The 16,570-nt window shown below is 40.5% G+C and overlaps 1 protein-coding gene across 2 annotated transcripts in view; it reads left to right on the forward strand.

The window, feature by feature from the left end:
- The first annotated feature begins 325 nt into the window (after nucleotides 1-325).
- nedd4l (NEDD4 like E3 ubiquitin protein ligase) overlaps nucleotides 326-16,570 on the forward strand; it is a 70,520-nt gene continuing 54,275 nt past the window's right edge. For both annotated transcript variants that reach the window (XM_079523713.1, XM_079523714.1), the window contains exons 1-5: nucleotides 326-694; nucleotides 3,563-3,636; nucleotides 10,183-10,258; nucleotides 13,567-13,605; nucleotides 15,113-15,166. In XM_079523713.1, coding sequence (XP_079379839.1) covers nucleotides 650-694; nucleotides 3,563-3,636; nucleotides 10,183-10,258; nucleotides 13,567-13,605; nucleotides 15,113-15,166 — 288 coding nt within the window. In that variant the 5' untranslated portion in view covers nucleotides 326-649. The remainder of the gene's footprint in view (nucleotides 695-3,562; nucleotides 3,637-10,182; nucleotides 10,259-13,566; nucleotides 13,606-15,112; nucleotides 15,167-16,570) is intronic.

Consider the following 16,570-nt stretch of genomic DNA (forward strand, 5'->3'; position numbering starts at 1 on the left):
CACGCACACACACACACACACACACACACACACACACACACACACACACACACACACACACACACACACACACACACACACACACACACACACACACACACACACACACACACGCACACACACACACTCACACAACCTTTTCCGTATCCGCTCTCTACACCGGATCTTCAAACATTGATTCAAGAGTCGCTGGTGCGTTATTATGAATCCCACTGCAGTTCTAGGCAAACCGTCCCCGGCCCCAGCGGGGGGCGGGGTTTGCCCCAACTGCGGTGCGATCCATAATAACGCGTCTCCGGCATCATCATCAACCGCTGTGGCGAGAGGAAGTCACAGAGCTTTCTGTCACACAACGTCAAGACTACTATACGGATTATTAGGTTAGGAGGGAGTTAACAATATATAGCCTTACTGCCTTCTGCTTGGAAACATTTCTGACAGTTGTTTCACGAGTTATTGATCAGGCGGATCAGGCTTACTTCTAATAAACACACCACGGCACAAAGGACTGTGTGTGTGTGTCTGTGAATCCTGCACTCCACCACGACAGAGTAGACAGGGGGAGAAGGAGACTATTGTTCACGGCTAGCTTGGCTGGGCTACTAGCACTGTTTCTTGTTTGGACCTGTGGACCTCCAGCCTATATGGAATGGCTACGAATTCCGAGCCCATATATGGACTGTCAGAAGACGAGGTAATGTATAAGTTTATTAAAAAAAATGTCACCACATGTGTGCCGAGCACGATAACGCAAGAGATAATTGACGTGTTGGACTATAAAACATACCAGGGGGTGTAGTGCCGTATGTTGTTGTTGGGCAGCCGCAGCTAGCTAGCGTTCACGTCCAAAGGCTTAATATCGTCGCTCGAGCCTTTCGCTCGATAATAAATGATGTGTTTTCAGTGTCGACGCCTCGTCTTTTCACCTGGAAACCATGTCATTTTTGTCAGTTGAAAGGTGTAAAAGGAGCGAGCCTCCTGTCCCAAGCTCCGCTAGAAATACTCCTCAGGATGTCAGCTGTCAGGAGCTGCTTGTTCCGTGTATTCCAAAGCTTTTCTTTGGCTGACATCAGATCCTTGACAGTGAATGTGGACTGTTAGAATCTTTGTTCTGATGTCAAGGTTTTTAAAGGTGACATTCTACTAATATATATTAGTAGAATTTGTTAAAAAACCTTGGCATAGGTTTTTTAACAAATCAATAAAGAAGCCATTATGATGATCCTAACCCTAACGTTATATTCCAGCCAAGCAAGGGGGTTTAACATTCCATTCCAAAAATACAATCCGTTTTTTAACCTTACATTCCAGTCCTTATGTTGAACTTGACATTCTATTTACAGTAAAAAAAAGTCCTTCTGAATCTAATGTAACGGGGGTTTTAGTTACACTCGTAGAATTATTCTTAACGGTTTTAGCATTACATTATTCCAGTAATGATCTTTCTAAAGTAACGTTTGGAAACGTTTTCCATAGAAGCATTCTGATCTAAAGGTTTGTAGGCCCATATCTTTCAATGACCCACATTTTACATACTGTTAGGCCTATAGTTTCAGCTACTTTTAATGTTTTAAAAAATATATTATTATTATTATTATTATTCTTTACACTATTAATTTATTCATTTTTTACACAATATTTCATGTTCAAAACTGAAAATAATTTCATAACCACAAAACGAATTCAAATTATTTGAGGCTAACACAGCTTTTATCTACTGCTAAACAAAAGCCCCTTCACCCCGTTCAAGTGATGAACTGTTTTGGTGAAACATTAGAACAGAATTTAATTTAATTCATTTCGTTTCACACACTACCATAAGATACAAGAATAGCACAAATATAAAACATTATTAAAAAGATTAAGCCATAAACACCGTTGTTGTTCTAGGTCTGTGCTGAGTGGTCATGGATGGATGAAATATCCTCATATATTCTTCCTGTTCTTACTAGAAATGGGGGGGGGGGGGGGGGTGGTAGCACTGCCTGCATGCCTACATCAATGGACAAAGGAGTCTGCATAGAGTACTAGATTACTGGATTAACATGCTCATTATGCCATAAATGACCAGGTCTTTTAATATAGTGTCTTCAGTTGAACTGCAAAATATAGGCTCGTGTAGCGGTAGCCTTTGTCATACTGCTGCTACACAGAATTATTTTTACATTACTGTAGTGTAGAGGATCAAAATCGATTTAAATCACTGAGTGATCGTTATTGCTTTTGCTAAATGCCAAATTTATTGAAATCATAATTATGTAAAATCATGTATGTACTGTTACTGTAAGTAGCCTAATGAATAATTCAGGTGAAATGTCCAAGCCAGTATTCATGTCACTATTGCTGGGACTCTGGGAGATGGGAGCAGGCTAAGTTACCTTGCTTCATTTGGCTATACCACATTTTCCCTGACCCCTGTCTGTCATTATGAAAGTTAGAGCTAAAGACCATAGCGACATTCCACACATACTATAACAACAGAAGTGGCGTTGCCAGGGAAGGGGTGCCCTAGGCCTAGGGTTCACATTAAAATCCTTAGTGTTAATTTAACTCAAGAGTTTACACTCTTACTGTTACAAAGGGATAAATGAACACTGGGGTTTTTACTGTGTTGTTGGACGCCTAGAACCTCTATGTAATAACTGTGTTGCAGCGCAGGCATATACGTTCTTTATGAATACGACCCAATCATAGGCCCACATTCCATAATACCATAATCTTATTGTGAATGTGTTGTAAACGATCAGTATTGTTACATCCCTCTGAACAAGGCTACTACGACCTTAAATAACAGCTGACTGTCTGTTCCCCTCTCTCGCCCTTTCCCTAGCAGCACTTACAATAATTAAGTCTGTGACCGAATATGTTGTCAGCTATTACTTTGCGTAAACATTACCTATCCTATCTTCTGGTGTAGCGTAGTACTAGTGCCATTGATTTTGTTTTGGCCTGCACTGTAATTTGCTGCGTAGTAGAAAGCTGTGTGAGGCAGCAACCTGAGTGCAGTGTGTGAGGCAGGTCAAATAATTCTCTAGGAGTCTAGGTCAACCCTAAATGGCTAATACATTTCCTATACAGAATGTTCTTTTTTGAGGGGCGCTAGCCCCTCCTATGTCCTGCTTTGTGTGTTTGTGTGAACAATAGCGAAGATTTGATTAGCAGATCACCCCATAGCGATGATTTGATTGGCTGAGCAAAGTACATATTGAGGATAAAAAGTGAGAGCAGACAAGTGAAGACTGAAAAGAGAGGACGCAAATTGTGATTGGCTAGATTTAGAATGAGATGATGTATGATGATAAGAGTGCCCCTCCTATGTCCAGCTTTTATTGTATTTGCAAACACAAACGTTGTCCTTCACAAACATTAAATGCCATTGACAATGAATGGACAATTTTGGGGGTGCACAACTGCACACGCTTATCCGACACACCAAAGATGTAAAACCCCAGCCAGTGCTCAAAGTCTGACATGTTGGAAGTAGTAGTGAGCTTTGGGAATTAGGAAATAATGTCTGGATGAATTTCATTAAATGTCTCTGATCTTTCGCTTTCTTTTCCAGCATGATACAAGGGTGCTACGGGTTAAAGTCATTGCAGGAATCGACCTGGCGAAGAAAGACATCATCGGAGCGAGGTGAGCAATGAGGATCGACCAATTTATAATTGGTTGATGTGAGGTCATGTCGATGTACAAGCTCACAATGTGTTGCTCTGCGACGCGTTGTGAGCTTGTAGATTGGCTATATCTGTACGCAACTAAGTATAAGTTGGACTTAATTCCTTCCTAGCTTCTTCGTACTTCCACTGACACCCTCATTGTCATTATATAAGTGCCATGTAGGCGTTCTTTCCGAACACCAGTTTTGGACACAGCTCAGTTCAGGGATATTGTGCATGGGAACACTTTCTTCACCCAGCAATATTTCTTGAAACAGTAAATATGTTCCGATCAACTTCACAACCCCAGCATCAATATCTAAACATGTGACCATATTTTGTTCTTCTTACATAGCAATTTATAATATAAGTTAAAGAGCTCATGTATGAATGAAAGTGCACTTTTCTCAGCACCACCAACAACAGAGAGAGAGAGAGAGAGAGAGAGAGAGATGTGCAGTGTGCACCTGGTGACAGATGTACATGCTTTTTATTCACCATAATTATTCGTTTTTTGTTTTGTGTTTTTCACTTATTCGGCTGTTCACTGGATTGACCGGAAATGTGTTTTCTGCCTTTTGGTGGCCAAACCTTCGGTGCATCCCTAGTGGACTGTATGATACAATTAAACAATTAACATCCTATAATGAGCTCTGGCATGTATAAAAATGCTGAGCAGGCCCAGTGGACCTCGATTTTGGATCAGATAGCAAGAGGAAAAGACCTGAGTGACTATGAAAGAGGATTCATTATTGCCATTGGAGCTCGGGTGGCAGGAGCTTCAGTCACCAACACTGCTGAACTGGCTAGTGTTACTGTTGACGAATCCGCCGAGTGGCAATCATAACTGCAGTGTCAAGTGGCACCGCTTTCAACCCACAAATCATACAGTATCAAGGCCTACAGTATTATTTATTTCGCATCTGAGCCACGGACCACCATTTGTTGAGACTAAAGGCTCATACATAGTCTGGATTTTCGGTGGTTAGGTAACCACCGAACTACAACATGACGTCATGAGCCGCGGTGAAGAGCAAACCACCGCCACCGCCCCAGCCATTCTCTCTGTTTTTACTCACCACCGCTCAATGTTATTTCAGCTCCGGTGGTCAGCTCACCACCGGAGCGGTGGTCACCTCACCACCGAAAATCCAGACTATGAATGAGCCTTTAGCCTCTCAGACCAAAGACTATGAATATTTTGTTATTGGATAGGACTTTGTCCACAATTCCATATGCTGTATTGATGGTGATGCCATATGAGATTAAATGTGAGCGTTAAATCTACATTCTCAATTTTTTTTAGACTTATTGTAATTTAGGTACTGCAGATGTTTAACAATAATTTAACTCTTGAGAGTGTAAAATGAAACCAAATGGACCCGTCCGAAACGGCGTTGCAGCTTTCCGTACTCGGACACGTACAGGAGCGGAGGCACTGCTCAAAAATGTGCCATTAAATAGGGTTGGGTGCTGTCACAGACCTGACATTATTATAGGCATCATAACATAATGCAAGGTGCAAGCAGAAAATCTTAATATACTAAATTGGCCTATACCTCTGACCCAGGATCAGTCCTTTTACAGTTCTGGATACTGTCTGACTGCTATATTTTGTGCTTTCACTCCTTTACCTCCAAAGCTGTTCTGCGAAAAGTCTGGCATCAGCACTAAACTTCAACTCTAGAGGGTGAATGTTTAGCATTATGGTAATAAAAAAAGCCGTTCTATTTAGTTGTCCTTCTCTTGTCATAGGCTAATGACTATTCTGTGCTGAACTTAAAGGGGCATTCCACTCATTTTCAACATTTTACTATGTCATTAATACACCTTAGAGCTGTTGTGTGGAAATAATAAAAAAGTCCCCCCATTCTGTGTTTCCTAGAACTAGAGGTCTGAAAAAAATAATTAACATGGTGAAACACATCTTGATGATGTCATCAAGATGTGTTTCACCATGTTAAGGATTTTTTTCATAATTACAGTTCTAGGAAACACAGAATGGGGGGACTTTTATATTATTTCCACACAACAGCTCTAAGGTATATTAATGACATAGTAAAATGTTGAAAATGGGTGGTTTTCCCCTTTAAGTATAACTCAGTGTTTTCACAAGTTTGTGTGCTGTTGCATAATATCTCCTTCAAGTCTACATTTTGTTTCTTTTTTCACGGTCAGCCGGGTCAGGCAACATGACTCACGCCCTGTGAATTAATTACTTACCTTGTCTGGACTCACAAGGGTAGAAAAACACTGAATAGCACACCACTGAGTGGTTTAGTTATCATTCTGTTGAAAAAAAGCTAAATTCTGCAGCAAACCTGATCTAGATGATAATTGAAGTCATTCAATATAGTGAGTCATTAGCGTATACGCAGGTCACGTTTTCAAGTTAACAGTAGTAATGTAAGGGGAAATTATTGTTGTAACTCATTGACTTCAAAAGCATTTAAAGCAATCTCATAAGGGGGAACAGTTATGTTCATAAGATTTACGTATCTTCTATAAAAAACGTTCAGACTTACCATTTCTTCCCGTAATGGCCTGTTCAGAAATGCTTCAGAACCCTTGAACTGTCCCTTTAAGCAGTAGCCTCAGAACCTCACTCTGTTAGAAGATTACATGTGTGATAAGAATAGTTTTAATGAGACTGAACACACACACACACACACACACACACACACACACACACACACACACACACACACACACACACACACACACACACACACACACACACACACACACACACACACACAGCTGGCCATGCACATTGAGGGGATAAAACTTTCATGGGTAGAGTTTTTTTTTTTTTTTTTTTTTACATTATTTCCCTGGAGCACACCAGTGGCTGAATAGCTAGTGTGTTAACCATACAGTAGGCCTTATGTCGTTTTGATACCAGAGGGAGCCCGGTGTTCCGTGTGTTGCTTGTCATTCCCCTCCACCGTCGGCCTCCTGTCATTCTACAGTATCTACAAGAATAATTAACCACCCTTAGTCTAGACTTAACCGGACCAACAGTATACCTGGAACACTTTTTTCCATCTACCGTACGTACAGTACACCAAATCTCCTTGCAAGAATAGCCGATCTACAAGCTCTTGGTCAGCTTTTTGGCTTATGTTCTCCCCAGAATATGGAGGCTGGGGTTCGAAAGTGGTTAACCCATTCTGGGCGGGAACCCCTTTTGGTGTTTTAACTAAGCATTATGTTATACTTTAGCTATTGAAAAATAGCAGATCTACAAGCTCATAGCGCGCCACCGAGTGGCGCGCTACGAGCTTGTAGGTCTGCTATTTTTGAAAAATCGTGAAAATGCGGCACAAATCTTTGAATATATATTCTTTCAGTAGACTTTTTTTTATTTCGACGTCAGGCCTATCCCCCCCCCAGTTAAACATACCCTAGTACACCTGCAACAACCTGTAGTCCTCTTAACACTGCTTTCAGAGGTTGACTACCGTATGTCTGAGCCGTGAAAGTGCTCAGAGAGTCGGGAGAATGGACATTTTGAGCAGTGTGAGTGCTACTTCCTTGTTACGCAGCCATGCAGGAACATCCTGTTAACCCATTCAGGCCTGACGTCGAGAAAAAAAAAAAAAAAAGTTTTCTAAATCATGACAATTTTCAGAAAGATTTGAGGCACATTTTAACGATTTTTCAAAAATAGCAGACCTACAAGTTCATAGCGCGCCACTCGGTGGCGCGCTATGAGCTTGTAGATCTGCTATTTTTCAATAGCTAAATTATAACATAATGTTTAAAACACCAAAAGGGGTTCCGGCCCAAAAGGGGTTAATGGTTAATGTGGTTAAACGCTAACGTGACATGGATGCGTTCCAGGTCTCAATGGATTAAGAGGAGAAAACGTTGATGTCATGGAGAAACACAGAATGAGGTCTCACGTTGTGCACACTAGATACTGTAACTGTGCTAGCCGTCTCCTCCTCATTGGATACTCGACCACTACGTTATTCTTCAGTTTTTAACCGTTGCCTTTCTTCTTATCATTCTGTGGGACCTATTTAAGCCAGTGGTTTTCAACCCTTTTCCTATCAAGGCCCATTATTTATTTTGCATTTGAGCCACGGACCACCATTTGGATCAGACCCAAAACTTATCATGAGTTGACAGTTTTCTGAAAAATCTCTGTTTCTATTTCAGTTGTTCTCAAACTATTTCATGCCAAGGACCCCCAAATGATATGTATTCGGCCGCCATCTGAAAACATGTTGTTCCAGGGACCCCCCCCCCAGAAGCAAAGATATGAGTATAGTTAAAACGTTCGCCGTGAAAGAATACTGTATATATTCAAAGATTTGTGCCACATTTTCACGGTTTAAAAGAAAATTGCAGATCTACAAGCTCATAGCAAGGCATTCGGTGCCGCGCTATGATCTTGTAGATCTGCTATTTTTCAACAGCTAAAGTATAAAATAATGGTTAACATGGTTAAACGCTAACGTCACGTGGCACAAATGCGTTCCAGGTCTTAATAGGTTAAATGATCTATGGTGCAAGGTGGCGTAAGGTCTAAAGCACATTCAGTCATCAGTAATAATAACCAGTAATGCCTATATAATAATGAATAATTAAGTGTTCTACTCGTTCTAATGTTTTCCTTTACCCAGAGTCAGTTAAGTCCAGAAAATCTGATCACTTTCCTGCAATGCAGCCTTTAAAGGGAAAATGCTAAAGTTGAGCAATATCACAAATTCACAATATTAGAATATCCAAATCGCAGATGATATCTAGTCACACGTATATTGCCGTTGCCCTACTTCATCAGCAGGACATTGTGTGAAGGTTTCAGGGTAGCAGAGATACAGAGTAGGGCATTGTTTTGGTTTAGTCACAATTCATCTCAGCCAGACATACAGTAAACACACAATTCGGGGCAACATGGATCCTGGTGGAGTGGTTGATTTATTTGCAATAAAGCTCGCAGCAATGTTATTTGGCTCTGTCTCTGAGGGAATTCCACTTGAAGTCCTCCTTCTGTGTCTTGCATGTATCCTTGAATTGAGTGAGTGTTCTACTAAAGAAGCTGAAGTGAGGAGATGCGTAAAAGGGCTCTCTGCTCTGAAGTAGCAGATAAGTTAAGAGACAGTAAATGTTAGCTGGCAAGTAGGACAGCTTATATTCAAATACTGTTCAACAGGAACAAAGCCTATATTGCAATTGTGTTAAGCCTTGGACTGCCACCCCTAATAGCAGCTTTTCAGTGCCTTCTGCCAGCTCTAGACGACATTTTTCAATGCCAAAAAAAAAGAATTGTAAAATATTATTATTTTTTCATTACGTCAACGGGAGTGCTGGATTTTGACGTCAATTACGTCAACGGGAGTTCAAGGGTTAAGTCAAACAAAATGTGTAGGCTATGTCCTCAGCTTCATGTAGGTAAAATATACAATGGAGTGAGTGGGTTTCCTACCTTCCCCACACAAAAGTGAGAGCAGATAAAATGCAAGTGTGTGAAATATGTGGAGGAGTTTCTTATCTCAGGACATGGGAACGCCAACCTGACATTGAACCTACAGTAGAGCTGCCTCTGGGGACTGAAAGCAGCAGAGGAATTGGTCAGCCTAATGAATAGAGCAGCTCAGCCGCTATCAAAAACTCACTGGGGATTTGAGGATTTCTGCCCTGTCAGCACCTTCAAATAAACTACTGTGTTATTTTTAAATGGCCCAGAGTCACAGACGGCCTGCTTACTGTTTGTTCTGCTCGACTCAAAATGTTTTGCAAGGGAAGAGGACGCCCCTGCCTTGCATAGTCCCGTGGGAGGCAAATCTTAACGATTGGGCATGGGGCACAAGCTAAGGCTTGATCACCCTTTAGCTGGCCACCTTTGATGAGGGTGTATAGTGTTTGAAGGCCGAAACACCCGCTGATTCAAAGGCACACTACTGAGGATGTGTCCCAAAATTAACATCATACCCTAGTTAAGAAATACACCTCCCAATGCCACTCTTAACATCAAGGCAAATCTCATGTGAGCCCACACCATCTATTGGCACAATGGACAGTCTTAACATCACGTCCCGTGTTTTATGATTCTTAGCACATTATTTTGTCAATATGACATTGTAGCCATCCCTAACAATAATCTAATACAAGCATTTTTTTTTCTACAGGGATATTCATTGCTACTGTAGCTCAGATTTTAGGTTTTGGAACCAGTAGGATTTTTTTCATGGTGGTAAAAGCCTAGCCTAGCAATACAGGCTCAGGCACTTGTGGTTGTATTGATATAAGGGTCTGTTGCTGAGTAGGCTATCTGGTACAACTAATTAGATGGGATCCTGTCTCCTTACAACACTCTCATGATGTCTTTTCCACCATGAGATTTGATCACAAAAAGTATGTTTTCCTGTTTGATGGACTATTCTTATTTTATGAAGTGAGTTTAACTGTAAAGCATCGACGATAGTGTTTGGTACAGATGTGTTGTATGTGTAAATAAATGTGTCCGACTGGATGTAAAGTTTTAACATTTGTTGCTCTGTTTTGTCTGCAGTGATCCCTATGTCAAACTCTCCCTCTATGCTGCGGATGAAAACCTTGCCTTAGTCCAAACGAAAACCATTAAAAAGGTAAGACCCAAGATAAACAATATCTGTTCCTCTTATATAATATCTAGATATCTGTATGATAATTCCAGAACATTCCTGTGTATGTATCAAGTTTGTTTTCCTCTCAAAAGAGACCATTGAATTTCCATGAAATGGCAAAAATAAATGTGTTTTATTATGGTTATTGTGGTGCAAATATAAGGACTCTTGATTCAAAATAATATGGCTAGTAAACTGGGGGAGTAGCCTACTTAACGTTTGGTGTGTTCTGGTGCTTTGATTTTCACTGTGCCATAGAGTACTGCCCATCTATTTTTCTTTCTTCCTTTTTTTTTTTTTTTTTACAATCTCCTTCAGAATCTTCACTCATTTCTGGCACTGGTCTTTAAACTTAAGCCCTATATACTTTGTCGTATGACACGGTAGAGCGTGTGTGCACATGCATGTTGCAACATCCATGCTGCTTTGTGCTAGTCCTTTCTAGAGCATGTCGTCAGTACCTGGCCCGTCTGTAAGCTCCATCCTAAGACTTCAGTCTCCCCTCCCCGAGCTCACTCCTCCAGATTGGTTGAAATCCCACAGCACCTTCTTCTTCCAGCTTTTAAAATCTGCTCTCCCATATACCCATATGCTGCATGATGCTACTGTGTTTTTTTTTTAATTTACTTCGGTTGATTGCCCATTACAAAGATATGTATCTGTGTAATAATAAGTAATAACCAACCAGTGTAATTGCTAGAAACATTTAAAGGGGGATTCCACTACAAAGTTATGTTAAAATAATTGTAGCCTGGCTTGGCCAGCCTCATAGCGTGGATTCACTGAAGATTATGCGGGGAGGAATCTTCAGTGAATCCACGCTATAAGCCAGGCACTGATGTGGGCCGAGCCACAGTGGCTCGCCAAAGCTTCACAACAGCAATAGTGGCAGTGGGAGTCGGGACGAGTGAATTCCATAATTACACACTCCTGATTGATTATTGTGTTGGTGATTTATATTTTACGGATGAAGGGTCTTTGTAAAGCAGAAAGCTGAAGCATGGGCTATCTATACAGTAGCCTATGTGTTACAACACTTTGTGATCTTGTAGATCACCTATTTTAGCTTTTTGTTGTACGAGGAAGTATAGGTTAGGTGGTTAACTAAGTCAATTATACATAATTTTGCTTATTTATAGGGAGACTCTTCTCACTCTAGTCTAGGGTGTGTGTGTGTGTGGGGGGCTCTTCACAGCAGGGGGAGCCGTTTCTTTATGTTCACATTAACCTCCTGTCAAAGTAGAACCCGTGCCCAAAGAGAGGATTGGTGGGGTGGGGTGGTGAAGGCTGTCCAGGCTCCGAGCAAACATCGATGTGTATTAGAGCTTTTGTATTAGAGTTAGACAAAGCAAAGTCAATTCAAAACTATATCGGCTTAACATTTCATATTTAGGCCATGGTGTATATTATACATCCCTTATTATGTTATGCTAGTAGTGTGCTGTGGATACTTTCGCCTGGAAACCGGATGAATCTGCCAATGCAAAAAAAAACAAATAGCCCTCGCCATATTTTGGTCTGGCCCTGCTCGTTGTGATTGGATTTCCCTGCCCCCGAATTGTGCGGCACCAATCGGGGCCCAGGATGCAAATATGGGACAGGTTTATCACCAGAGGCATTTTTTTTAATTCTCTCCTTGGAAATGCAGGTCCCCCACAGAGATTCCAGACTGATACAGTATCTACGCAGTGATATTAGTTGTGTGTGTGCGTCTGTGTGGATATAGACCTTCATTCTTAAATAGATAGAGAGATATACTACATAGATATCTATCTATATTCAGTACACCACAGAAAGACATTTGGATGGAGGCCTTTGCACTGCAGTACATAATCACACGGTAATGCCATCATCATTATGTAACACTTGTTATAGCTAGTGAGATGGGCATGATTCTGTCTCTGCAACTAGCGTCTTTATTATCTCAGTGCATTTCTCCTCTCCTAGTGGTTTGCATCAGCTACTTGCCAGCCAATCCTCTGCTGGAGCCAGGCAGCCCGGGCCTCCATGCAGGCAGACATATGCTACCAGTGGCTATGCCTGTCTTTTAGGATATAAATAGCTGACAGTGCACTGCCATGTGGAGCAGAAGAGCGAAGGGAAGGCTCTTCTATGCATGAGCTTCATCTATGTGTCTTTTTAAATGGGCCACCCCTGCCAGCATCTTTGTTGTTGAAGATAAGAGTGTGCCCGGTGGCAATATTCACTGGACAGTGGTTAGAAATGCTATTATCGAGCATGCCATAGATTGGGAGACAAACTGATCCAGGCATTGTTGGCCTAACCCTAACTTATACTACTGTATACTATATTATAATATTATACAGGAAATAATGTAACGTTGAGTAACATATTTGGTCTGCTCTTTTGTAACGTGGTCAAGACGAAAGTTGTTTTTGTATTATTCTTATTTTTTTTTAAATACTTTTTAGGACATTGGGTTCAATGGGGGAAAGCTATTTTAACGGAGATGTTATTTTATTGCTGCTGTAAAACTGCTTGTGTTTATTAATCAGAGAGCCATGTGAAATGAAAGCTTCATTGGCATTCTGGTGTTTGCTCCGTTTCAATAATAGAAAGCATTTTAATGAGAACTGTCACATAGTTCTCAGACTAATAAAATGTCAAATGAATTCATGTGTGAGAAGGCTGTGCATATCTGTGGTTATTTCTCCAACAAGACAGTGCAAATGCTTCTGGTTGATTATTTACCTGGGCCGATGCAATCACTGAGTCACACTAAAGGTCTTTTACATTATTTCATGTGATTAATTTGTCCAAAAATGTTGTTTCTTTATTCGGAACATGGTTGATTTGTCATCTGCATAATCCTATGATATCATCAACAATATCAATCAATATCGCCATTCGCCACCGATTTTCTTATTGTTTGTTCATCGTGGCCTGATGTGTAATGACCTTTTTAGGAGGATGAATTCGGATTAACACTAAAAAATGGCTGAGCTCGCAATACGTGCAACATGATTTAAACTTGTAGACCAGCTATTTTCAGTGTGACACCGGCGCGCAAAATTTCAGATGGTGGATTTGTCCTCTTACTCAGATAAACACTGTTAAATAAATTGTCTTGTCTTTTCTGACCTGTTTCCTTTAATTTCTATTCTTTTACCTTTTCTTGTCAACTGCTAATGATAGGAGCTGGTATGGCAAATAATTTAGCCCACTTTTTTACACCTGTAAACCTGGTGACAAAGTTGAAGTTGTCCATATATGCAAAACTACAAGATAATACAATAATTAACGGTGTTCATATTTTATCTTCTTTTTAGACCCTAAATCCCAAGTGGAATGAAGAGTTCTACTTCCGGGTGAGTTCTGTGTAATGTATGTTGTATCAAGTGTCAATTATAAATTAATTGTTCATAAATGTGAATATGTATGATGATGCAGTCATTGTACTGGCCTCCACCCGGCCTGCACTGTTGCACTGTTGAAAAATGGAAACTACATGAAAACTAACCTATGATGACTAAAACTAAGACTAACTAAATATATTGACAATTTCGTCAACAAATAAAAACTAGACAAGAGATCCAGTATGTCATTGCGAACGCAGTGATTGCGAGATCCAGTATGTCATTGCGAACGCAGTGATTGCGAACGCAGTGAGCATTTACTATGAGACCCAGCAGATCATGTCTGTCTGTGTGTGTGTGTGTCTGTCACGCTGTAACACCAGAGGGCGCAGCTGTATCACACACAAAAACACACACACACATGCACGCACACACACACACGCACGCACGCACGCACGCACGCACGCACGCACACACAAAACTTAACTTAAAAAAAACTTAACTTCAAAAAAAAACTTAAAAGGGAAAAACTTAAAAAGGAAAAACTTCAAAAAAACTTAACTTAAAAAAAAACTTAACTTAAAAAAAAATTCACTTAAAAAAAAACTTCACTTAAAAAAAAACTTAAACACACAAAAAAGAGAACTTAAAAAAAACCTTAAAAAATTATGTAATTTATTCTAATTGTTGTTTTTGCAATTTACGAGCTGCGTTCGCTTCCCGCGTTCGCGCGTCTTACTTGTTTTACACTGCACTGCATGCAGAAAATAGCCAATCTACTATTTTCAGTGTAAAATCAGCCATTACGACGGCTTCAAGCATTTTAGATCTTATGATATTTAGTCGAGTAAAACTAGACTAACACTACAACATTCCAGGTGACTAAAATGTGACTAAAACTAAATAAACTATTCAAAAGACTATGACTAAAACAAAAAATCCGAATTTGCTGCCAAAATCAACACTGCACTGTTGCTATCATCAACAACATGCCCCATTCATTACAATAAAGAATGTCCTCAATATCTGTGAATAACGGCCCTTTTATTTTTGCACAATGTAATCATTTTGCATAACAGCCTAACACAGTTATTGTTATTGTGGTGAAGGTTCTTAATGTTGTTAAATGTAAACGTGTCATAAATGAGTTCCAGCTCTCCTGCAACTGTAATCAAACCCTTATGGCTGTAGTATAGTTTACAATGCCAGCTGCTCCCTGTTGGCTATGTATAGCAGAATCATCCTCGGAATCAGCATTATTCGTGCTTATGTTGTGTTTAACATTATTAGAGCACAAGATTGACAATTATCTACAGTAGATATGGAATAGTTATAGTACTCTGTTTTGACAGATGTGAAATATTGTTACAGTTTCGTGTGTGTGCGTGTGCGTGCGTGCATGTGTGTGTGTGCGTGCGTGCATGTGTGTGCGTGCGTGCATGTGTGTGCGTGTGTGCGTGCATGTGTGTGCGTGCGTGCGCGTAGTACTCCACTTAATCAACACTCTTACTATCTGCAGGTGTCCCCCCAGAATCACAGACTGCTCTTAGAGGTGTTTGATGAAAACAGATTGGTAAGATTCACACTTAATACCTTTTCCTGTCTATTCCTTATGCTGTGATACATGGCCTCAGTTTTATTTCCGAATGTTTCTCTCCAGTTTTCTCTGTAGTTAATTCCCGAAATCCTGTTTTCAAAGCATTCTACTTTTCTGATAATAGGTGTATTGTGAGCTTGTAGAGCTGCCATCTTCTCTGGATGTTCTTGGGTTCAAGTGGTTAAAGTGTTTAAAAACGTGTTGGTAAAACGGCTGCTCAGTTTCCAGTGCAGCTCTGTTGATGTGAATGGAAAGGGCATGTGCTCCCTGTAGATGCTGCATGCACAGTAGAGCCAGACGCCTACTGGACAAAATATGGCGTACGATCTGACTTAAAATGTAATAAAATTACATGATAAATTGATAATAAAGGTTATGATAGTTGAACGCATGAAAGCTAGCCTAGTCCCAACACGTGACTTACATCTTATATCGACTTCAAATTCGACATGTGTTCCACGACTGTGGCTCAGGAGGTAGAGCAGGTCGTCCAATGATCCATGGGTCGGCGGTTCGAATCCCGGCTCCTCCTGTCTACATGTCGAAGTGTCCTTGGGCAAGACACTGAACCCCAAATTGCTCCCGATGTGCTGGTTGGTACCTTGCATGGCTTCCGCCGCAATCGGTGTATGAATGGGTGAATGTAATGCACAATCTATGTAAAGCGCCTTGGATAAAGGCGCTATATAAATGCACCATTTACCATTTACACCCCCACAGTGCAGTTCTATACACATAGAAATGCACTGACTGCTGCTGCTCATTCCACCATGAGCTTCACCTTATGTCTGTCTGTTATGCTTCAACGAAAGACGATTGTAAAACTAATATAGCCTGCCTTATAAAACAAAACGTATTGGCTGTTTAATTGCAGTGACTGGATATGAATCATATAATACAGCAGTATTATTAGCCTATAAGTACCAAAAGTTTGTGTAGTACTTAATCATAATTTTGCTCATGCCATTAGTTATGTCCGTCTTTCACAAATAATGACTACTACTATCAAAATACAATTTCTATATATTAGGCAACAGCAGAATGACACTGTCTTCTTGGACTTGTGCTCTATCATGCATGATATTGCTGCCTGTAGTTTCACTAACTCTTAAGTGAGTTTACATCCAGCATAAGACCGAACGTTCAGTATGTGCCTGGCAGCTGGGCACAGGGCATTGTCGTCATTTGCATTGGCGTACTTCGCGTACGTGTGGAGTATGTTTCAGGCTTAAGTCACATTATTCAGGCTGTGCAGCAACTCGGTGTGCATGGCACACTGGATACCACAGTACTATGCATTAGCATCTTAAGTTTAAGGTTAGGTGAATAATGTTCATCCGATAGGATTATGTCTGTATCAGGTTCTGGAGAGCTTTTGTA

This window comes from Electrona antarctica, assembly GCF_951216825.1.
Source record: "Electrona antarctica genome assembly, chromosome: 16".
NCBI lineage: Eukaryota > Metazoa > Chordata > Actinopteri > Myctophiformes > Myctophidae > Electrona > Electrona antarctica.